This window comes from Bos javanicus, chromosome 4 (genome assembly GCF_032452875.1).
Source record: "Bos javanicus breed banteng chromosome 4, ARS-OSU_banteng_1.0, whole genome shotgun sequence".
NCBI lineage: Eukaryota > Metazoa > Chordata > Mammalia > Artiodactyla > Bovidae > Bos > Bos javanicus.
In genome coordinates this window covers 7,888,670-7,913,489 of record NC_083871.1, presented here as the reverse complement: position 1 = coordinate 7,913,489, position 24,820 = coordinate 7,888,670, and the positions used below count along the sequence as shown (strand labels likewise).

The window sequence follows — 24,820 nt, the reverse complement described above, 5'->3', positions numbered from 1 at the left end:
CAAAGAGATAATAAAAATAAATACAAGTCATAGCTTCTGCTGCTGCTAAGTCACTTCAGTCGTGTCCGACTCTGCGACCCCATAGACAGCAGCCCACCAGCCTCCCCCGTCCCTGGGATTCTCCAGGCAAGAACAGTGGAGTGGGTTGACATTTCCTTCTCCAATGCATGAAAGTGAAAAGTGAAAGTGAAGTCACTCAGTCGTGTCCGACTCCTAGCAACCCCATGGACTGCAGCCTACAAGGCTCCTCTGTCCATGGGATTCTCCAGGCACTCCCTAAAAGAGTGACCGTGTTCTCTGAATGTTGCAGGTGTGCTTGTGTTTAAGTACTGTTCTGAAGGACCTGAGAGAACTCAGGTCCTCTGAGTAGTAGACAGTAGAATATGTGTGCTGTGTGTGGTATGTCTGTGTGTTTCTGTGTGTGTGTGTGTGTGTCTGTGAGTTAGTGTGTGTGTTTATGTGTGAACCAGGGGAATGAACTTATTCTGTCTTCAGAGAAGGAGCTAAAACATGTTATTGATTCCTATTTAAGAAACAGAGCAACATGTCAGCGTCATGTCACTCTAAAGCCACATCAAGTCATCATGGGGGTTCACCTCCCGGAAATCCAGTCGCTGAGTTTGTTCTTGGGCTCAGGGGTTTCTCCTGACACAGGGCTCATGTTCAGGAGTCAGTGACACTGACTCACAGTCCAGTTGCTCAGGAATCATGTTTGAAGACAGCCCTGCCCTCACCTGACGACAGAATGGGGGTGAATTAGTGGGTAACCTTGCAGTGAGATGTGGATGGTGTCAGCAAAACATCAAGCATTTTGAGGGCAAACAGGTTTAAAATACTGACAGGAAAGCAAATCAAACCAGGGCCACCAAACAGTTCTTTCTTGGCTCTTTTTGACCTATTTTGGCAGCTTACAAACTGCTGATGATACAAAGAAAATTAACGGCCTGAAGTGAAAAGCGAAACCCTGGTAAAACCTTTCCCAACATTAAACCATTGGTTTGGTAAAGACCTCTCAGAATGCTCCAGACACTTTATTTAATTTTCATAATTTCATGCCGTGTTATTAAATAAAGAGAAAAATAGCCTAGTCAGCATGCATTGTGGTAAAAGCCACTCGAAGTTCATTCTTATGTCAGACCTTCAACTGAAAAATGTCTTGCCTTTCTGATCGGCACTAGAGCATAAAGCATACAGTGTTATGACCTTTCTTATTAGTTTGAGATAACTGAAATGCAAGTATGTGGAAACTGAAAAATAGATGTGAGCATTTTCCAATAGCACATAGATGTGATTGACAGTGATTTTGATTTGGAAAATGTTTGGCTAGCATCACTCACGGATGAGTTGGGAGATTAATATCCGCAGGTTCATCTTCTTTTAGGTCAGTTAGAATGAACTCTGGTTTGGTCCTGTACTCTGGCCTTACTCCATAGCTTCATTGTCATATGATGCCCTTTTGTACATACAGGGGTATTGTATTTTTTTCTCTCTATCTTTTTTTAATTAACTTTTATTGGAGTGTAGTTGCTTTACAGTGTCATGTTAGTTTCTACTGTACAGCAAGGTGAGTCAGCCATACGTACACACGTATCTCCTCTTTTTTGGACTTCCTTTCCATTCAGGTCACCGCAGAGCACTGAGCAGAGACCCTTGAGCTACACAGTAGGTTCTCCCTGGTTATCCATTTTATGCATAGTATCAGTAGTGGATATATGTCAATCCCATCTCCCAGTTCATCCAATTCACCCTTCCCCCTGACATTCATATGTTTGCTTTCCCATTCGTATCACTGTTTCTGCTTTGCATATGAGATCTAGATGTTGAATATAGAGAAATGGTATGTGCATGTATACTGAGTTGCTTCAGTCATGTCCAGTTCTGTATGACGCAGTGGACAGTAACCCATCAGGCTCCTCTGTCCATGGGATTCTCCAGGCAAGAATACTGGAGTGGGTTGCCATGCCCTCCTCCAGGGGATCTTTCTGACCCAGGGATCAAACCTGCATCTCTTATGTCTCCTGCATTGGCAGGTGGGTTCTTTACCAGTAGCACCACTTGGAAAGGCCGAAAAAATGGTATAGATGATTTTATTTGTATGTATGTTTTCACAAGGCTGTGCCCACTCCGTCTCTGGTTTATAACTTGATGTCATTGAAAGTGAGTCATGTTCAAGCTGAACTTGAGGTGTCAGGTTGATCTCTTCGAGGCCTTATTTCCCCCGAAATTTTGATAAAAAATGTTTTCTAGTTACAAAGCAGCAGGTATTTAAGCTAATGAGATAGAGCTAAGGAAACCTTGACATGCTTTGACTTCATGTGTCTTTAATGCTGTTTGAGCAACTAGCTCCACTGCGGTTCAGGAGCCCCACAGAGATGAATGCCAATTCATAATAAAAACTATAGAACTGACAAGTATCCTGTGCCAGATGTGAGCAGGGAGGCGATTCCTTCTCACTCAAAGCAAATGCAAACATTTTAATCGCATAGCAGGCAGAAGACGCCCTGCTCTAAAAGGAGAGGGTAAAAGCACTTTATCTCACTCCATTGTGAAATCTTATCCTTAGTTAAAAGCTATCAGTCCTGTGTGACTAGAAATTAGGCTGCAGTCACTGGGCTAAGAATTTGCTCAAACTCATGTCCATTGAGTCAACGATGCCATCCAGCCATCTCATCCTGTCACTGCCTTCTTCTCCTGCCCTCCGTCTTTCCCAGCATCAGGGTCTTTTCCAAGGAGTCAGCTCTTGGCACCATTGCATTTGTTGGGGAACATATAAGGCATCCCAGTTGTATACATATTAAGGAACATGGCTGTTTGCAGGGAGCATGTGCGTTTTCAGCCTTTGTGGCTACTGACAAACTGTTTTGCTCTATGATTCATATACCATAAAATTCATACTTTTAAGTGTAGAAATTTGGTGGTTTTTAGTAATTCACAAAGTTATGCAACTATTTCTACTAATTCCATATCATTTGCATCACTTTTTTTTTCGCCATGCTGCTTGGCAAAGAGGATCTTATTTCCCCCACTAGGAATCGAACCTGTGCCTCCTGCAGTAGAAGGGTGGAGTCCTAACCACTGGACTGCCAGGGAAATGCCCATTTTCAAGTGGCCATTCCCTGTTGTCCCTCCTCCCTGTGGCAGCTATCAGTCTGCTCTCTGTCTCTGTGAATTTGCCTATTACAGACATCTGTAAGAATGGAATCACACAGCATATAGCCTTTTATGATTGGCTTCTCTCACCTAGCGTGTTTCCAAGGTTCGTTTGTGTTGCAGCCTGTGTCGGTCCTTCACTCCTGTTTATGACAACAGTACTTAATGGTATGAGTCTTTCAAATTTTGTTTATCCACTCATCAGTTGAAGGACATTTGGTTCCCTGCTTGTTTTGTTATTATGAGTAAGCTTCTATGAACATTAATGTACATATTTTATCAGACATATGTATTCAGGTCTATTGAGTGTATAACCAGAAGTGGAATACTGGGTTGTATAGCTAGGTATCTAAGCGTAGCGTTTGAGAAACTGCCAAACTGTTTTCCAAAGCAGCTACACCATTCCTGGTAGTCATATACGAGGGTTCCGATTTCTCTACCTCCTCACCAACATGTACCATGTTTCTTGTTTTTTATTATGGCCATCCCATGGGGTGTGAACTGTATGTTATTATGGCTTTGATTTGTGTTTCTCTAATGACTAATGATGCTGACAACTTTTTCTATGTTTATTGGTTATTTGGAGAAGGAAATGGCAACCCACCCCAGTGTTCTTGCCTGGAGAATCCCAGGGATGGGGGAGCCTGGTAGGCTGCCATCTGTGGGGTCGCACAAAGTCGGACACGACTGAAGCGACTTAGCAGCAGCAGCAGCAGTACATCTTCTTTGAAGAAATATACATTCAGATCCTTTGAACATTTTTCAAATTGGGTCACTTTTTAAAAATTATTGAGTAGTATGAGTTGTTTACATTCTAGAGTCAGCCCATTATTAGATATATGATTTACAAAAACTTTCTCCAGTTGCATGGGTTATCTTTTATATTCTTGATAGTGTTTTGAAACACAAAAAATTAAATTTCAGTTTTATGCAATTTATCTTTTTTGTATTTTTTCAGATTCATTGTGGTATAATTGATGAAATATTAATATGTTTAAAGTGCATATGGTGATGACTTGATATATAATATATAATGTGGAAAGATTTCTCTCATCTACTTAAAGAATTCATATATTACACACTGATTTTGAGTCCTGAAGTTTTACTGAATTTGGTGATTCATTCTAACAGTTTTTTTTTTTTTTTTTCAGTAGAGTCTGGATAGATGCTGTCTTTTCTATTGTTGCTTATCCTTTTTGTGTCATATCTAGGAATTATTGCTTTCTCCAAGATCAGGAAGATTCAGGCATATGTTTCCTTCTAGGAGTGTCATAATTTTGGTTCCCATGTTTAAGTTTTTTTTTTTTAATTAATTGTGAGTTGATTTTTACATATGGGGTGAGGTATGGATCTAATTTGTTGCTGTACAATATTTACAGTATTCCCTTATAAATTTTTTTATTTCTGTAAGTTTAATACTAATGCCTCTTGTTTAGTTTAATACTAATGTCTCCTCTTTAATTTTGATTTCAATAATTTGAATCTTCTCTCCTTTTTCTTTGGTCAGTCTAGCCTGTGGATCCTCTTGTGTTTTTTCAAAGAACCAACATTTTGTTTTGTTGATTTTCCCTATAATTTTTCATATTCATTTTTTGTTGTGATTTTATATTTTTCCCTTCAGATTGCTTTAGATTTAGCTTGCTGTAATTTTTTCTAATTTATTACTGGGAATGTTAGGTTATTATTTTGAAACTGACTTTCCTTCATATATATATTGCAACTGTTTCTTTCCCTATATGTACTCCTTTAGATGAATCTCATAAATTTTTATATGTTTTATATTTATTCTAGTCATCTCAAAATATTTTCTAGTTTTCCTTCTTTGGCATATCATTTTCTTGGGAGCATGTCATTTAAATTTTACATATTTGTGGTCCTCTCAAATTTCCTTCTTTTTCTATTTCTAATTTCATTCTATTGTAGTCAGAAAGCGTATATTGATTTTTTTAATAAGCTCACAAATATTTTATCTGGAAAATGTTTTAAGAGCATCAGAAAGGAATGTCCATCTGCTGTTGTGGGTGAGGAATTCTATAAAAGTCTCTTGGTCCAGTTGGCTATAGTGTTGTTCAGGTTCTCTGTTTCCTTCTTAATTTTTCTGTCTGACTTTTCTATCCATTATCAGATGTGATATTCTGAAGATTCCAACTTTTATTGTTAAATTGTTTCTTCTTTACTTCTGTCAGTTTTTCCTCATGTATTCGGGGGGCTCTGTTCTAAGGTAAAAACATGTTAATATTTGTTACATTTTCTCAAGGAATTGAGGCTTTTATTATTATGTGCTTTCCTGTGTGTCTATCAAGTTTTATACTACAGTTTATTTTGTCTGATACTAGTATAGCCACTCCAAAATGCTTTTGGATACCATTTGCATATCTTTAAAAAATTTGTTGTAAAACATACACAGCATACACTTCACCATCGTGACAATTTTTAGGAGTACAGTTCAGTATTAAGCTATGAAAAGTTGTGGAAGAAACTTAAATGCATATTACTAAGTAAAACAAGCACATCTGGAAGGACTATATATCTGTGTAATTTCAACTCTATGGTGATCTGTAATAAGAGTCAGAGCTATGGAGACAATGAAAGATCAGTGGTTTCCAGGGAAGATGGAGAGAGGGGTGGAGAGGCTGAGCACAGACTTTAGGGCAGTGAAGCTGACCTGTGTGCTTCTGTGGGTGCCTGACATCATGACTCTGACAAAGCCCACAGCATGTTCAACTCAAAATGCAAGCCCCAGGGTGGATTGTGGACATTTGTTAATAGGAGTATCAGTCAGTTTTAACAAATGTGCCATAGCAATGAAGATGATAATTGGAGGGGGGTGATTCTAGGTGACCTCCTTCATCTTCCTGTACTTTCTATTCCACTTTCCCATAAACCTAAACCACTCTAAAAATTAAACCGATTAGTTAAAAAGGTAATAACCTCCTCTCTTCCTTTTTTATATTGTCAATTTATCTTTGTACAAAAGTGTTAAAGAATGAAAACAATGGTAGACTTGTATGGGCCACATAAAGGTGTTAGAACTGGTTCTGTAGCCAGTTCAAGGCAGCGGTGCCTTGCAGGGTTTAGTTTTCACATATACAAAATGGAAAGTGGTGATTAAAAAAGAAGATGAGGGGCTGGAGGGACAGGGAAATGAGGCATGACTCATACATGCATGTTGATCTAAAACAGATAGAATAAATAGACTGCTGGTTATTTTTCCAGCAAGGGTGGGTTTGGGGGATCATCAAAGAAATTATGATTTGGGGTCTGCAACCATGGCAATGCATTGGCAAGTCCCCCTGTAAAATGCAGAAAAGAAAGCTTTTATAGAATGGAAGGGAGGGTGGGTGGAGCAGTAACAAGGAGCCTGCAGCTGACTTTCCATTGGCTGAGTCCAGGCCAGAAGAGAGGTCCCTCTGCCTGTGGGCCCTGCCGCTGTCACAGGGCTTGAGAGCTCCCTGCTGGTCTCCTATGTATGTTAGCTGCCTAGTCATGTCTGAGTCCGTGACCCCATGGACTGTAGCCCACCAGGCTCCTCTGTCTATGGAATTCTCCAGGCAAGAATATTGGAGTAAGTAGCCATTCCCTTCTCCAGGGGATCTTTCCAACGCAGGGATCGAACCCGGGTCTCCCACATTGCAGACAGATTTTTTACCATCTGAGCCACCTCAACTAACTTTGTTTGACTGAAGTTTCTGTTTCTTTATTTTAAATATATCAATAATTATGAGGTTACCTTTGAGGATATTGGAAATGTTCTAGAACTAGATGTTAATAGTAATGATGAGTGTATAGAATGCTTTTAATATTCCACTAAATTTTATACTTAAAATGTAAAATGGCTAAAATGGTAAATTTTGTATAATGTCTTTTAGCACCATGAAAAATAAAAAAGAGGATAGAAAAAAAGTTATTGAGTGAAGTTTTTCCAGAGGCAGTGGTTCAAAACAAAACCTGATGTTACATATTGAAATAAAAAATTCTAATATGCCAGTAAATTTGCTGAAAAAGATACACACCACTGTATGTCTTGTGAAATCTCTTAAATACACTGATAAAGAAAATTCCTAAGAGTGATCGAACAGATGAACATATTTTCTAAAGAGTAGCAAAAATCAGGCTGAAATAAATTTTTGCTATTTGAAATTTAGGGAAAAATTTTACACAAAACCAAATTTTCTTGCATTGTTTACTTGTTACCAGGTACTTGTACCACTTAAATACAGATTAAAACATTCAGTCAGTTCAATTCAGTCACTCAGTCATGTCCAACTCTTTGCGACCCCATGGACTGCAGCACACCAGGCCTCCCTGTCCATCACCAACTCCCAGAGTTTACTCAAACTCATGTCCATTGAGTCGGTGATGCCATCCAACCATCTCATCCTCTGTCGTCCCCTTCTTCTCTCGCCTTCAATCTTTCCCAGCATCAGAGTCTTTTCAAATGAGTCAGTTCTTCGCATCAGGTGGCCAAAGTATTGGAGTTTCAGCTTCAACATCAGTCCTTCCAATGAATATTCAGGTCTGATTTCCTTTAGGATGGACTGGTTGGATCTCCTTGCAGTCTAAGGGACTCTCAAGAGTCTTCTCCAGCACCACAGTTCAAAAGCATCAATTTTTCGGCACTCAGCTTTCTTTATGGTCCAACTCTCACATCCATACATGACTACTGAAAAACCATAGCCTTGACTAGACGGACCTTTGTTTTGCAAAGTAATGTTTCTGCTTTTTAATATGCTGTCTGCTCCTGCTAAGTCACTTCAGTCGTGTCTGACTCTGTGCGACCCCATAGACGGCCTCCTACCCGGCTCCTCTGTCCCTGGGATTCTCCAGGCAAGAACACTGGAGTGGGTTGCCATTTCCTTCTCCTGTCTAGGTTGGTCATAACTTTTCTTCCAAGGAGTAAGTGTCTTTTATTTCATGGCTGCAGTCACCATCTGCAGTGATTTTGGAGCTCCCCAAAATAAGGTCAGCCACTGTTTCCACTGTTTCCCCTTCTATTTGCCATGAAGTGATGGGACCAGATGCCATGATCTTAGTTTTCTGAATGTTGAGCTTTAAACCACCTTTTTCACTCTCCTTTCACTTTCATCAAGAAGCTCTTTAGTTCTTCTCCGCCCTTCCATAAGGATGGTATCATCTGCGTATCTGAGGTTATTGATATTTCTCCCAGCAGTCTTGAATCCAACTTGTGCTTCCTCCAGCCCAGCATTTCTCATGATGTACTCTGCATAGAAGTTAAATACGCAGGGTGACAATATACAGCCTTGACGTACTCCTTTTCCTATTTGGAACCAGTCTGTTGTTTCATGTCCAGTTCTAACTATTGCTTCCTGACCTGCATACAGGTTTCTCAAGAGGCAGGTCAGGTACTCTGGTATTCCCATCCCTTTCAGAATTTTCCACAGTTTATTGTGATCCACACAGTCAAAGGTTTTGGCATAGTCAATAAAGCAGAAATAGCTGTTTTTTTGGAACTCTCTTGCTTTTTTGATGATCCAGCAGATGTTGGCAGTTTGATCTCTGGTTCCTCTGCCTTTTCTAAAACCAGCTTGAACATCTGGAAGTTCATGGTTCATGTATTATTGAAGCCTGACATGGAGAATTTTGAACATTACTTTACTAGCATGTGAGATGAGTACAATTGTATGGTAGTTTGAACATTCTTTGGCATCGCCTTTCTTTGGGATTGGAATGAAAACTGACCTTTTCCAGTCCTGTGGCCACTGCTGAGTTTTCCTAATTTGCTGGCGTATTGAGTGCAGCACTTTCACAGCATCATCTTTCAGGATTTGGAATAGCTCAGCTGGAATTCCATTACCTCCACCAGCTATGTTCGTAGTGATGCTTTCTAAGGCCCACTTGACTTCGCATTCCAGGATGTCTGGCTCTAGGTCAATGATCACACCATCATGATTATCTGGGTCATGAAGATCTTTTTTGTACAGTTCTTCTGTGTGTTCTTGCCACCTCTTCTTAATATCTTCTGCTTCTGTTAGGTCCATACCATTTCTGTTCTTTATTGAGCCCATCTTTGCATGAAATATTCCCTTGGTATGTCTAACTTTCTTGATGAGATCTCTAGTCTTTCCCATTCTGTTGTTTTCCTCTATTTCTTTGCACTGATCACTGAAGAAGGCTTTCTTATCTCTCCTTTCTGTTCTTTGGAACTCTGTATTCAAATGGGTATATCTTTCCTTTTCTCCTTTGCTTTTCACTTCTCTTCTTTTCACAGCTATTTTTAAGGCCTCCTTAGACATCCATTTTGCTTTTTTAGTCATTGAATGACTAGATTCACTTTTTTTGTTAATGAAAGATGATCATAACAGCTTCTGTAGTAGTCATGATTTCTCAGCAAGTTTTTCTTTACATAATGTTCCATTTTGAAACTGTAAATTTTCCTTTCTGAAGTGTTCTCAGGAAAATTTATAGACTTTATGATTCTATCTATGTAAAAATGCATAGAAAGACATCAGTGTTTCATGTTAAATGTGATCACATTTGAGTAGTTTAAAAATGTCCATGATGAATATCTATTAATAATAAAATTAGGATAAAACAGGAGCTCTTTTCCTTTGAGTAAGTACAGTTTTGTATAATCCTCAGCAAGTACTCGTGGAGCATTGCTACACTTAAAGGATTAGCAGGAGCATATCAATGGTAGATACTACCTGAGGGCTGAGACCATGAATTTTTCCTTTTAGCCTCTATTTTTCTGTATGTTCAGTCAGATATATATTATTGCTATTGTAAAAGTGATTTAAAAAAAATGTGGTACTGAGTGATAGCCTCACCATGGATTTATTAGATGTTCATATAAATTGTTTTGGTTGGGGGAATAATAGCTGTGATGGCCATTTATGGAGCAGCAGGCACTGTTGCCAAACCCCTAGGGAATTTGACTTTGGAGGCCAGTGGAATTTGATCACAGAAGTTCCACTGGGGAGACAGACTCTTGGAGGGCACAAACCAAACCTTATGTGCAGCCAGATGATGCTGGGAAGCTCTATGCCTTATGCCTGTTCTTTGACATCCAGAGCATTCGTGGCATTAGAACTAGGTCTGTCCTACCCACACATGGACTGCTACTAGTTCACTGAACCCATTTATACTAAGTTAACTAATTGAATTAGACAAACTGCAACAGGCTTCCCAGGTGGTGCTTGTGGTAAAGAGCCTGCCTGTCAAGTCAGAAGACCTAAGGATGTGGGTTTGATCCCTGGGTCAGGAAGATCCCCTGGAGGAGGGCTTGGCAACCCACTGCAGTATTCTTGCCTGGAGAATCCCATGGACAAAGGAGCCTGGAGGGCTGCAACCCATAGGGTCACAAAGACTTGGACACGACTGAGGTGACTTAGCACGCGCTTAGTATACAGCACAAACTGCCACAAGCTTGTGACCGGTGAGCCGGTTTTAAGAAATGGGTGATGTTTGTCCAGGAAGTTGGATCTTCTGTATGCTGCTTCTTCTCTTGGCAGAGAGGATGTGAATCTGTCTCTTGCTGGTGCAGCTGGCATCCGAATTGGCTACTGTCCACAGCAGGACGCCCTGGACGAGCTCCTGACGGGCTGGGAGCACCTGCACTACTACTGCTGCCTCCATGGGATTCCAAAGCAGTCTATCCCCAAGGTAAGAGCCTCCTGGGGCTTCTGGAAAGAGGGACCAGCAGAGGAGTGCGTGGCAACACCCGGGTCCCAGGCCAGCTCTCTCAGCCTGTGATGAGGATCCGCAGTGTCAGATTAAGTGTCCCTGAAACATATTTCCAATATTGTCACACTGAAGTTAACACAGATATGAAGTTAACACAGATATTCATGATGTATATTTAGAATAGGTCCCTGCCCAGAGAAGAAGCCGTGGGTAGGAGTAAAAGCCCACAGCCATCTGCAGTCTTGTTTTCTATAGGACCCCCTCCCCCACCAAGCGTCTTTTACATTTAGTGGGCTGTTAATTTATACTGAAGAGCAAATAGCATAGACTTGGATCCCAGGGCCTGTGGAGAAGGACTTAGCTCATGTGTGGATTTGGTGGGTGAATGGAAAGGATGACTTCCTGTCATGCCTGGGCACCTTTCTGGAGGGTTCTGCATCTCCTTTCTGGGGGGTCCAGGGGGCAGATGTGTGGCGGGAGCCACAGAGTCCCCCTTCCCTTCGGGGCTGAGGGAGTGGGTGCCACTGAGAGAACCAGAAGCAGCCGCCCTTCTGTCGCTTCCAGCTGTGGCCAGCGAGACGGAGCTGACAGTCTTAACTGACAGCTCAGGCCAGGGGGCCTCAGACTGGCAGTGGTTTTACCTCTTCTGCACCTCACTGTGGAGGGTGTGAGGTGCTGCTTGCCTGTCTAGATTCTGAAGTTGGAGCAGAAATAAGGGGCGTGTGGGATGCATTTTCAATGAGCTTCTGCAGGAGATGGAGCAATCATGGGGTTCCCAGGAGACAAACCCACAGCCATCTCCTTCACCAGCCCATGAAAATTCATTCTCTGTGCTGCCGTGCCGTGCTGCAGCCTTCCCTTCTTATTTATGCTCTGTGACTTGAAGTGAAACCAGAATGAGATTTTTCCATGTCCCTAGAGGGGTGCTAGTCCACTCACCCACCTCCCATCTCAATAAAGCAAAGACACGTGTCTGCCCAAAGGACCCTGCTCACCACAGTTTAAGCAGCTCTTGACATCCAGGGCTAGTTGCTGGCTCAGCCTTTAATGGGTGTTCATCTCCGCCAGCTCCCCTGGCTGGTTTCTGATTAAAGAGGTGGATGCTTGGCGAGCGCTCAAAGCTAGCTTCCCTGTTGTCCCGGGGAGGCGGGGGAAGCACGCCCTTTGAAAGCATTCTTGTTAAGACAGTGAAGCTTGCTGTCTTCCAGAGCAATCGCTTCTGATCCTCAGCTGTCTTGCGAGCTCGCTGTGCTGAGCGCCTCCACAGAGAAAAGTTATCTTAATGGTCGCCAATTAGGAACTGGCTTCATTTCTTTCATAAAATGGCAAGTGATTTTTGCAGATAGAATAGCTGCTTACTCAGAGGTTTCTAAGATGTCAGCACATGTGTTCCGAGAGGAATTAGCTCCCCTGATGACAAATTCCCCTGTCCTGTAAATTTTAGAAATATGTGAAATATAGAAGAGGCTTGTCTGTTCCAATGCACTCATCACTACATGACCAGAAGGGATTTTGATAAAAGAGCAGAAAACAATAGTTCTCTTATTGTGGGCAAGGCACTGTTCTGTTTTACAACCACCATGGGAGCTGTGCAGGGTGTATTCCTCATTTCAGAAATGGTGGGATGAGATGGTGAGATAGCATCACTGACCCATTGGACATAAATTTAAGCAAACTCTGGGAAAGAGAGGACAGAGGAGCCTCCTGTGCTGCAGTCCATGGGGTCTCAAAGAGTCAGTCGGACACGGCTTAGTGACTGAACACAGGATAGGAAGCCGCCCAAACCAGTGGCTGGAATGTGGGTGGTTTGTTTTGAGGGCAGACGGACTGGCTCCGAAGTGTGGGTTCTCAGCACATTTGGGTGGCTGGCTGATCAGACGGAGTTTCCAGTGCCCCGAATGGCTCAGTCTGTTTTTCCGCACCTGGTGAGTGGCTGAAGGAGGGAAACCTCATGAGGTTATGGCAAGGCTCCTCTGACGGGGAGCTATGCTGGGTTTCAGGACTCCCAGATCTGGTAGGAGGCTCTCCTGGTGTCTGCGCTGTACTGGGCCCTCTTCTCACTGTCCTCGCTGTCACACGATGCCCACCCTTATGTCTTCTGTGATTCTGGAGGCAGAGCCCCTCTGGTTCTGGGGAAGGTCCGCCCCCAAGCATCCCCCCACCTGGTGCTGCCACTGTGCTCCAGGGTCCTTGCTCATGTCCAGCTTGGGGTCTCCAATGTGTGGTTGTATCACCCATTTCCGTGACCTTCCAAAAGTTCAATTTGGTAAGAAAAGGATGCTGTCTTCATTCAGCTTGAATTTAGGCTCAGCAGATTGATGTAATCATTTAATTTTTTTCCCCCATTGTCCACACTGCATAGTTTTGGACTGTATCCATTTCTGAGCCTGAATTCAGTTAATCCAATTTTTAAAAACTTAGGTAAAGTTATAACAAAATGATTATAACATGGTCTGGATTGCTAGAGACACATGTAAGAAAATTTGAGAGTTAGAGTCATATTCAAAACACCAAACCACACTGCCAATGGGATGGAGCTGGGATTTCTGTATTTTAATTTTCCCTGGAATAGATGAGGTAGGCCCTTAGCCATCTCTTCTTTGTTAATACTGGCAAATACCAATCAGGGAAAAACCCTACTGCATCTTTCTACTTATCTTCTGCACAGATATCACTTGTCTCCCAAAGTTTTCTTCTATTCCCAGTTTTGTTAGAAGGAGCTAGATGTTATAAAACAAGAGGGACAGGGGCCAGAAGGAAATAGAGAGAGGATCAGAAAGAAGGCATTCTGCCTTAAGCCCTTCACTCCCTTTTTCTACTTAACACTTCATTTTGATCTTTTAATCTCATGAAACATTTCAATGTGGTTATTGACACGTAAGCTAGTGGAAAAAATTTGGGCTTTGGAGTCAAATGGATGGATGTATGAATCTCTGGGCAATTTATTTTGATTCAAATAATATTTATAGAAGTTCCATTATGTGTTAAAGATGATTAGAGATTGAGGCGATAAAGTGAATAATCCCAAATTCTTGCCTTAAGTGCAGTACAATTTCTAGAATTTATGCCAAGAAAATATCTAGCAGCGGAGAGAGATCCCATTAACTATTGACATTTTGGTGTTTAGATGGCATTTTGCAACCACAGTGACTAAGGCATTACTTTTGCCATTATTTTGACAAGAGTACTGAGTGCAGGAAAGACTGCAACAAAACACTTCTTATTAGACCATTTTCAGTTATTTTTCTGAAAACATGATATTCTGAAAGTGGATCAAACTAATACGTCTGTTCCTGTATATTCTGGATTCTTTGCTATGGTTAACCAGTCCAGAATTTGAAGGTTGCAACGCTTAACCTTTTGTGAAATTGGAAAAGCATGACACATGTTTCCTGATTTCATAAAAACTCTCAGTATTAGTTTGGTAGGCTTATTTAGAAGTTCTCTTATCCAGGAGTGCATTTTCTACAGCAACAGGCTGTACTTTTGTGATTGTCTTATTTCATTTTTCTGCTTATAAGCTTTCATTTAGGTCTTGCTAGGCTTTAAATGAACTTCCCTGTTGGCTCAGATGATAAAGAATCTGCCTGTAATGCAGGAGACCCATATTCGATCCCTGGGTTGGAAAGAGCCCCTGGAGAAGGGAATGTCTACCCACTCCAGTATTCTTGCCCGGAAAATTCCATGGACAGAGGAGCCTATGAATAAGGAGAATGGGCATGAAATAAAATTTATTTCTGATACATATGTATATTTCCAGTCTCTTTGGTACAATTTTTATGGATCTAAAAATAACCTAAAAATATCATTTTCCCACCAGCTGCCCCACAGCTGGTGGCACCACCTTCCAGGAGGAGTAAGCTTCCCAGCAGACTCTGCCTTCCCAGTTTCCTCCTTTTCACGTGAACAGAGCCTCTTCTTCCAAGAAGCCTCTTTGGCTGTCTTCTTTCATTTTCTATGTGAATGTCTGCTTGTGGACTGGTCTTATTCTCTGGAAGACCCTCTCTGATTCCAGCCATCATATCTCTGTCTCCCTCTCACAGGACTGCCTTTCACACTTCTGTCTGTTGTGAATCATTTGTTTTGTTTGAACAACTTTTTACTTACTTCATTCATTTACTTTATGTTAGGGGCTTCCTAGGTGGTGCTAGTGGTAAAGAACCCACTTGCCAATGCAAGAGATGTAAGAGATGGGAGTTCAATCCATGGGTCAGGAAGATCCCCTGGATGAGTACATGGCAACCCACTCCATATTCTTGCCTGGAGAATCCCATGGACAGAAGCACCTGGTGGGCTACAGTCCATGGGGTTGCAAAGAGCTGGAAATAGCTGAAGCGACTTAGCACACAGGCACTTTGTGTTAATTGGAATTATTATACTTACTGGAGCTATGGAAAGGGATAGTACCTCTAAACCCATCTAGGAAAACGATGGCATTTCCAAGATGAACAAACTACTGGCTGAGATGTTATTCTTTGCCAGATCTCAGGGGATTTAAGACCATCCTCTGGAATCTCTGGGGCCTTGAAATCTTCACCTCCTCGAATTAACTGTTTCACAACTAGACCAGTCACGAAGACTCTTAATTCTTTCTGGGTCATTTTGAGGCTGTACAAATAAAGTGAAATAGCAGTTGATCTTGAAAAGTGAAAATGTTACTTGTTTTGTCCTGTCGGACTCTTTGCAACCCTATGGACTGTAGACCACCGGGCTCCTCTGTCCGTGGGATTTTCTAGGAAAGAATACTGGAGTAGGTAGCCATTCCCTTCTCCTTGGGATCTTCCTGACCCAGATCTCCTGCATTGCAGGTGGATTTTTTTGCTGAGTTATTGGGGAAGCCCCAGTTTATGTTAAGGAGTTTTTATTGGGTGGCCTAAATATTATCCTAGTCTTAGAAGTTCTTAATATTTCATCATTGCAATTACCACTGTTATTATTACTATCCCAACTTTTATGCATTTATCAAAAAAAAAGTGTATGTATGAGTTTAAAACTGTGCTCTATTGGGTTATTTAGAACACACACTTATTAGCTCACCCCCAGAGTCCTACAGAGGTTTTCCCACTTCTCTGATGTTTGAATTGAGGTACGATTTTGACCAGTTCAGTTACATGATGATATTGAAAGAAACAAATCTATGTTAATACTTCTAGGATCACAAGAGTTAAATAAAATTGTTTACAACATTTTAAAATCATGCATAGTTGAAAGCACACGTTTCTTCATCTTGGCCCCCAGAGGAGCCACCGCAGCCAGGAATCAGACAGAAAGAGTGTGAAGCAGCTAAGGTGATGGGGGGAAGCTGTTTTCTGCTGGGAGGGAAGGAAAGGATCTGGGGCTTTCAGGAGATACAAAAGTGTGACGGGCTGCAAGGTGGAGGGGGAAGAGGAGTGGTGACCGTACCTGAAATACCGGGGGCTGGGATGCTCCTGGGGCTGGAGGTGCTCTGGTGATAGGCAGTCAGCATCCTCTGGACCTGATCAGAGGGTGCTCAGTGGTTGCAGATAAACAGGACACCCACTCTTCTTCTTTCTAAACTGAACCAGGAGTGCAGTCTCTGGGGAAGAGTCTTCCTTTCTTGGCATACTGAAGGCTCCCGCTTGCTCCTCTGTCCCCTGAAGCTTCCTCTCCTCAGGTTTTGCCCCCCTCAGCTCCATCTTTGTCCTTGCTTGGCTCACCTGTGTTTGCTCACCTCAGCATGGAAGTGTGTCTGACCCACGCTGGACCCCACGTTGATGGCCCTTGCTGCTCCCTGAGTCTAAGATCTGAGCTCAGGGTTCTGGCCATCAATTCCGTAACTCATAGGCTCAAAAAACCCAGCTTTGTCCAGGGGGGCTCCTACCTGTTCATTCCCAGCATCCCTGTGTCATGGGGGGTTGTTCAGGAGCAGGGCTGAGTGTGGGTGTGGGCAGGGCGGGAGGCAGCAGGGCTCCAGGCCCAGAAACAGGTGTCGGGGGGGCCCTTGGTGAATGGGGTGCCCTTACAGAGAGCTCCTCTCTTCCAGGTGGCTGGAGACCTCGTGAGACGCCTCCACCTAGAAGCCCACGTGGACAAACCCGTGGCCACCTACAGTGGGGGCACCAAGAGGAAGCTGTCCACAGCCCTGGCTCTGCTGGGGAAACCTGACCTTCTCTTACTGGTGAGTAGTGGATGGAGCAGTGACATGCCAGTGTCTCCAAATAAAATGCTTTGATCTATCAGAGGTCCTCTGGGGAGGATGTTCAAAATTTGCAATGTCACATTTCTGAACTAATAAATGTTTTGCCCTGAATCAACATTTTCCAAACAGAATCTATAATACCATTGGAATTTTACTGAGACAAAGCAGACTCTTTGGAGTCCTTTTTATTTATCCAATTGAAGATTCCATAAAATCTTAACACTAAAGACAATATTTTTAAAAGAATACCAGAGCCCATTTGTAATCTGAAATCCAAAGCACGCCTGTCTTCTGGCCTGTTGCTTTAAGTCTTCTCCTGCAGATACGATGGTCAGAGCTATAGGGACTCTGTGGTGAATCTGAGGGTGGGGGTCTTGGGGAAGGAAGAACCTGCGGGGGAGGGGAGGGCGTCCAGCAGGAGAGCAGAGCACAGACAGTGGACCTGAGACAGGGCCACCTATAATCCACATGGGCACTGAAATTAATCCAGTTTGGCGGATAGAAGCATGAGTTAGAGGTGGCCCAGGTGTCAATAAACAGAGCCAATTGTTTTGCATTTCAAAAATAGCTAAGAGTAGTATCATTTAAATAATAAAAAGAAGTCATTATTTGTGGGCCATAGACTGGATTCTAACCATTAAAGGACCTCCCAGGGTTTTGCACTGAAAGGGCATCTGAGGAACATGGAACAGTATGGGAGATAAAAGACAGCCTTTCTTTGCCTGTTATTGTTTGTTCAGTGGAGGCAGCGTTTCAGTGGGGGGACTTAAGGGAGATTCAGAAGACCTGCGTTGAAGAAAGGGCCCCATCGTGGAGTGTCTTCTGGAATCTGAGCTGGATTCTCCTCTTACTTGCACTAAGCTTGCTTTTTCCCAAGGTCTGGAATCAAAGACGACTGTGTAATCCATCTTCTGAAACCGGGTAACCAAAGCTTACGCTTGCGTGATTTTGCAGTTTGCAGAAGGCCTTTTCCTTACAAGAGGAGAGTCTGGCTTGCCTTAAAGCGTTCCCGGCGGGGCTGTTCCCTGCCTTCAGCAGGATCCTCCGCTCAGCCTTGCCCCGCATATCCTGCATTGGCTGGGACTTTGGTCCTCGATCCCACTCTCAGCGCGCTAGGTCTCCCGTGCTTGGGCGGTGACCTGGGTGGGGACTCACAAGTCCTGTGCATGTTTCCTCCTCATCTGAAGTGGTCCTTGACAACAGTGTGTGTCTTTCGGAGTCCTTGAAGTCACCCTTGAAATCCTCCATGTGAAGTGTTAGTGACGGGGTGACTGTGAGTGTGTGCATCTGGTGGAGGAGGTACGCTGAAGGACGCTCAGCATCCTCCCCAGAGACAGGACAAGTGTCCTGCTGCCGACACTTGTGTGGAAATGTGGAGTGATGCCTCCGACTCTCTCAGGGAACAGTGGCCAATCACGCCTTCCACTTAGTTGGTTTGTAACTATTCACCGTGTCATGTGATTTTGGGGCAGTGGATGACCTCAGCTCTTAAGAAAAATATGTTCGGTACTCCCTGACCACAAGAGCACAGAAATGCATCAGGCAGCTTACACATAGCTCTCTCTAAAGGGGCTCAGAGAAGAAGTGCTTGGGTGTTTGTTGAAGGAGGAAGCTTCCGGTTTAAAAGAGATTTCACTGTCCTTGATGTTGTGAAACCAATGAAGCCTGTTTCTGCTCTTGTATATCTTCTAGGGTAGATGCTTCTGCTGTTATAAAGAGGTTGGGGTGCATCAGGGAAGGCCTGCCTCCCCAGGATTCCAAGGGGAGCCCAGCAGACTTGAGGGGTGCTGTGCCTGCTGAGCATAGCGCGTGGGCTGGAGCTGGGGCTGGATTTCCCCCAGCTTGCACCCTTGCTCCGGGGAGTGTGTTCCCGAGTGCCTTCTCCCCCTCCCCTCACCCTCTGTTCTCTCTCCTTCAGGACGAGCCCAGCTCAGGCATGGACCCCTGCTCCAAGCGGCACCTGTGGGAGGCACTGAGGAAGGAGGCTGAGGAGGGCTGTGCTGTGGTCCTGAGCTCCCACAGGTGAGCCCAGTGGCTCCCCAACCGAGTGCAGTGCCCCACACAGCACTGCCACACAGATGCCACGTGTCACCCCCTGACGGAGGTCGGGACACTGACCAGGCCGTTCCCCCGGTGCGTGGCCCGGCTGGGACTCTGCAGCCAGTGGGCCCTCACTGACCACACTCTGTCCGTCAGTCATGTCTGAAGAGCCAGGCATCCTCCTCAGGCCCTTCTGCGACCAATTTCAGCCCCTTTATTCCAGCAGGAGAATTAGCTGAAATGAAAACTCAGCACGTTTCTAAATAGGGTCTCGTATTTTCTTCCTCACAGAATTAGTCTTGTAGTGAGATTTTCACATGGTTGGCTTCTTTTTGGCTTTATGCTGCACTGTTCCAGGCCGCAGAGGGTCGCAGTTCTTAGGTTTCCTAAACTCACGGAGGGAGAGTGAACACAGTGATTTGGCTCATCAGCATTCTTTTAAAATTTATTATTTTGTTTAATTTTTATTGGATATAGTTGATTTACAATGTTGTGTTAGTTTCTCTTGTACAGCAAAGTGAATCAGTTATACGTACATATACTCCCTTGTGTTCAGATTCTTTTCCCATAAAGGTCTTCACAGAGTACTGGGTAGAGTTCCCGGTGCTCTACAGTAGGGCCTTATTGGTGGTCTGTTTTATACATGGCACTGTATGTCCTACAGTGGAGATCAGGCTTTAGAGTTTAGAGGTGGTTTCTTCTGCCTTGGAAGTCAAATATGCCAGGAGCAAAATGTTAGCAACGGTGAAGGATCTGGGATTCTTCCTTACTTGGAAGCTTACAGATCTGGCGTATGGGCTTCCTGGATGCTTCCAGAAGACAGGAGACTCATGAGTCAGAGAGAAGCACCCCGCATCAGCAAAGTCATCTGGTCCCCTGAGCCTGGGTCACCCCAGGGATGCCGAAGACTCAGACAGACACCTGTGGGCACAGGAGAGACACACGGACCTGGGAACCCTCTGCTTGATAGCAGCTGACAAGCCAGCCAGCTCTGCCTCTGGGGGCGGAGGGCCCTCATTATGCGGGGTTGCTCATGAAAACACAGCTGTGGGCAAAGGCCCAGGTCAAGACCAGCTGGGATCTTGCAGGCTGGGGATTCCTAACCAGACCTGTGAGGGAGGAGGGGCCCTGAGGAGTGTCCCCCAAATTTCCTCAATGGATAGGTCTGAGCTGGACTGAGTGGCCTGCTCCTTGTTGCTAGAAGTGAAACACAAAGCCAGCCCATCACTCAAGATGGGAGGTCTCCGAGGGGGTCCTGGGAGACACTGCCGATGACTGCAGCAGTGTCAGTTCCTGGAAAAATAACACCAGGCGCTGTCAATCCAGGCACACAGACCCGTGGTGGGAATGCTATTACTAGAACTAATTCCCCTGGGAGGGCTGGGGGCCGCCCTCGGGTCCCGGCGGGTCGACCCTCATCCGGGAGGGATGCTGTTCACACCACTGCTTCCTCTTTGTGTTTTTCTAGCTTACACTCGCTCAGTGATGGGCTTCCCAGGTGGCTCAGTGGCAAAGAATCTACCTGCCAAGCAGGAGACCTGAGTTCAATCCCTGGGTCAGGAAGATCCCCTCGAGAAGGAAATGGCAGCCCACTCCAACATGCTTCCCTGTAGCATCCCATGGACAGCGGCATGTTATAGCCCATAGTGTTGCAGAGAGTCGGGCACAGCTCAGCAACTAAACGGCACAGCAGCAGTCAGTGATGCTTTGCCTGCTGCCCGACTTTCCTGAATTTTTTTACTGTCAGACCTCACTCTCCATAGCCCAGTCATGTCTGACTCTTTAGGACCCTATGGACCCACCAGCCTCCTCTGTCCATGGGGTTCTCCAGGCAAGGGTACTGGAGTGGGTTGCCACCTCCTCCTCCAGGGGATCTTCCTATCCTAGGGATTGAACCCGGGTCTCCTGCATCTCTTGCATTGGCAGGTGCATTCTTTACTGCTGAGCCAGCAGGGAAGCCCTTACTGTCAGACTACCCACTGCCATTTAAAAAAAGGTTCTTTGAGGTGTGATTTATGTACCGTGTGATTTCTCCACTTTAAGTGCACCTTCCTGTGTGTTTTTCGTCACCACAGCCCTGTGCCTCGTCATCAAGACCCAGTTCAGGGCATCTCCATCACTTTGGAGGGTTCTCACTTAACCCCCGTCCACTGCAGTCTCTCTGTCTCCATCAATGTGCCTTTCCTGGATGTTCCATCCACATGGAGTCATGTGACCTGTGATCGTTTGTTTGTGACTCTGTCATTGTCCTCTGTCTGAGAGTCACCACTCGGCACCCAGCAGTGAGCTGTGTCCCCTGGGCAGCAGGACAGTGCTTGCTGCCCACTCCCCGGTCCTGGCCCTTTGGATGGTTCCTACACTCAGCTGTTCAGTGCAGAGTGCTGTCAACAGCCGCACACATATCTTTGTCCAGACACACGTTTCTAGTTCTCTCAGCGTCTTTTTCTGGGTGGTATGGTAACTTGTGTTCAGCACTTTAGAAAGCTGCAGAGCTGTTCTCCGAAGTGTCAATCATCTTTTAATCCCAGGAACACTGATGGAAGTTTCCAGGATCTCCAGGCTGCCATCAACACTGTTGGTCTTCCTATTTGTAACCGTCCTGGTGATGTGTGGTTTTAACTCACATTTTTGGAATGAACATCTTTCCTCGCTATCTGTTCACCTGCGTTGCTTCTTATAAGAAGCCAGCCGCTAACAGCTCCGCTGCTCCCTGGATGTCCTGAGTTTTGTCTGGCTCTCTCCAGATTTCTCAGTGCCTTTCAACGGCTTGACTTTGATGTGTTTGGATGTAGATCTCTGTGTGTTCTAGCTGGGTTTTGTTCATGTTTCTTGCAGTGAGCAGCTCCTGATGCTTCTGTCTAGTTGTTTTTTTCAACTTTGTTTTCATTTTTTGAAGCCTGGGTGTTTCTGGAGCCACGCTGTTTTTGTCCGGGCGAGTTGCCAGTTAGAGCCTTTGCTGGACTCTGGAGAAGGAAATGGCAACCCAATGCAGTATTCTTGCCTGGAGAATCCCGTGGACAGAGGAGGCTGGTGGGCTGCCATCCATGGGGTCTCGCAGAGTCAGACACCACTGAATCGACTTAGCAGCAGCAGCAGCAGGTCTACAAGGATTCAGTCTCTGCTGTCACCTGAGTGTGGCCAAGGCGGGGCTCTCCCAGCTCAGGCCGTTTTCTAGTCAGCCTGGTTTTGTCTTTCCTGGTCCCTCTAGTCTGTGTAGGGTGCATATGGATGGCAAGTGTAAGGCTTCTTGGCTCACGTGGCGTGAGTGGCTGGCCTGCACTTCTCCAACCTCTAGTGCTGTACACGGAGCCTCACAGGCTGCTGGGCTGCTGGCCCTTCCTGCTTGTGGAGTCTACAGCGGGACAGGGCTGACAGGTGTGGGCTCTGCCCCGCCCTGCACAAGGCACACATCCTTCCACAGGGCAGAGAAGCTGCCGATGCTCGTGGCCTGGCCCCCTGCTAGGAGCTGCCTGTTGCAAGCCAGGATGCCACAGCCCATTCCCCTTCTTACCCTGGATCAGCAGTTTGTCAACTGTAACTGTTTCTCTTATTGTCCTATGCTTTTGGTCAATTTCCAGAATTCTGAAACATATCATTTTTGTTCACTTTCTCCAGTTTCTTAATTGTCTTTTGAACATGACTACCCTTGGCAGTATGGCTGTTAGCTGAAAGTCCTGAGTATGCTTTTTTTTTTTTGTCTTTTTTCATTTTCTATTCAGAAAATAAAATGTTACATTGAAGTAAGATAAATTCGGCAAATCCCTTGCTTTATCATAATACATTCCTGCTTCCAGTGACCATCTTTCTCTGCCAGTCCTGGGAACTCTGATTTCTATTGTCATTCTGCCAGTACTTAGGTCCCCTAAGCTCTAAGATTGGGAACTCAGATGTCACGTTAAAAGGTCTTTATAATTCTCATGTAACATATAATTATTGCAGAAAGCTCTCAGAAAGACCAAATATCACTGTAATTTCTTTTTTATATCCTCCTGTTCATTTGGTCTCACATTAATGATGTATCTTTATTTCCAAAAATCTGTCTGTAGTCACACAACACCAAGGTCTAAATGACTGACAATGGAGAGCAAGGCAGCCTTGGATTGATTCCCTGATTCTAGGAAGTCTCTGAACTAGAGTTTCCTTTTAATTAGGAGTCCATCTCCCCCCTCTCCAAGTCCTTATCCTATGGGACTGTGGTGGAGAGCAGGGGTAGGGCACAGAAGTAGGAGTGCTGGGTCCTGATTTACGTTTTATGAGAAATTAAAATCAGCCCGACCAAGAGGGCCAGAACTGCTTCCTCCTCACTCATCAGACACTGATCTGAGAAGTTCACCATAGGATGTCCACTGTATACAAACGAGTTCCATTCTGAGAACACATTTGTAAGTTCAATTTGTTTATAAGTCCAAAAAGTTAGCCTAGGTACCCAACTAACACAGTCAGGTCTGTAGTACTATACTATATAAGTTTATATAACTTTTCTCACGAATAATAAACAAAAATCACAAAAATAAAACATTTTTAATCTTACAGAACAGTACCTTGAAAAGTACAGTAATGCCAGCTACATCACCACTGCGTTTACACTTGCTCCTGGACATCCAGGGCTTGAAATAAACATGCTGCGCTGCCGTACTGTATCCCGCACTGTGTGGTACACGAAAGCACAGTTGTGTGTAGAAGATGCGTGCACACGACAGTGTATGCAGACACGTGAGCTAACTTACATGATTGGACATGTGAACGCATGTTCGTGTCTTTGAAAGTTTTTGACTTGAAGGTTTGTCTGTAGGGGATTTACCATATAAACACTTAAAGCTCTGAGTTACCTGACCCAGTTCTGTCCCCATCTGCTTAATCACCAAAAATAAACAGCATAGTGTTTATGTTTGAATGAATGGTCAGAGATTCCTTTCATTGTGTAGAACCTTGACTCTGTGTATCCTTCCTGATGCTGAAGACCATCAGCATCTCAAATCTCTGCCTCTGGGTCAAGACTCTATAGAATCCCAAGTTTCTGGAGCATAGTTGTTTGATAGCAGATACTCAGGCAATTGGAAACTGCAAGTCGTTATTCTGCGGCCTGAATAATATCAGTTGTTGTTGGGGTCTTGTGTTTAGGAAGGTCATATAGAAGTGACTAGATATTCTATCACTTTAATTAGAGACCTACTGCTGCTGCTGCTGCTGCTGCTAAGTCACTTCAGTCATGTCCGACTCTGTGTGACCCCATAGACGGCAGCCCACCAGGCTCCCCCATCCCTGGGATTCTCCAGGCAAGAACACTGGAGTGGGTTGCCATTTCTTTCTCCAATGCATGAAAGTGAAAAGTGAAAGTGAAGTCGCTCAGTCGTGTCCGACCCTGACCCTCAGCAATCTCATGGACTGCAGCCTTCCAGGCTCCTCCATCCATGGGATTTTCCAGGCAAGAGTATTGGGGTGGGGTGCCATTGTCTTTTCTGAGACACCTACTATGCACTCATAATAAAAAATGATATGGTTATTTTAAACTGAAATTAATTAGGAAACATAGAGAAAGATAACATCTGCACATAAAAATATATAAAGCATACTTGGGATGTGAATAGCCCTGAGACTTCATGTTAAGCTACTGTAACAAAGACCCCAAATGACAGTGACCCAGACCAGACAAACATTTCTCTGCTGCATTCTCAGTTCACACTGGGGGGCTGTGTCAGAGCCAAGGGTCATCCAAGGACTCCGATTGTTTCCACCAAGTCACTCATTCTTTATCTTCAGTGTTGAGTTGACTCAGTAGCTGTATCCACATCGCAGCTTATGGGAAGTGGAAAGATCCAAAACCCA

At 44.3% G+C, this 24,820-nt stretch overlaps 1 protein-coding gene across 1 annotated transcript in view; it reads left to right on the top strand.

Annotated features, from left to right (window-relative positions):
* Positions 1-24,820, top strand: part of ABCA13 (ATP binding cassette subfamily A member 13) — a 351,070-nt gene that overhangs the window by 295,338 nt on the left and 30,912 nt on the right. Inside the window, exons 54-56 of the mRNA XM_061415367.1 lie at positions 10,623-10,773; positions 16,799-16,933; positions 18,873-18,976. Coding sequence (XP_061271351.1) covers positions 10,623-10,773; positions 16,799-16,933; positions 18,873-18,976 — 390 coding nt within the window. The remainder of the gene's footprint in view (positions 1-10,622; positions 10,774-16,798; positions 16,934-18,872; positions 18,977-24,820) is intronic.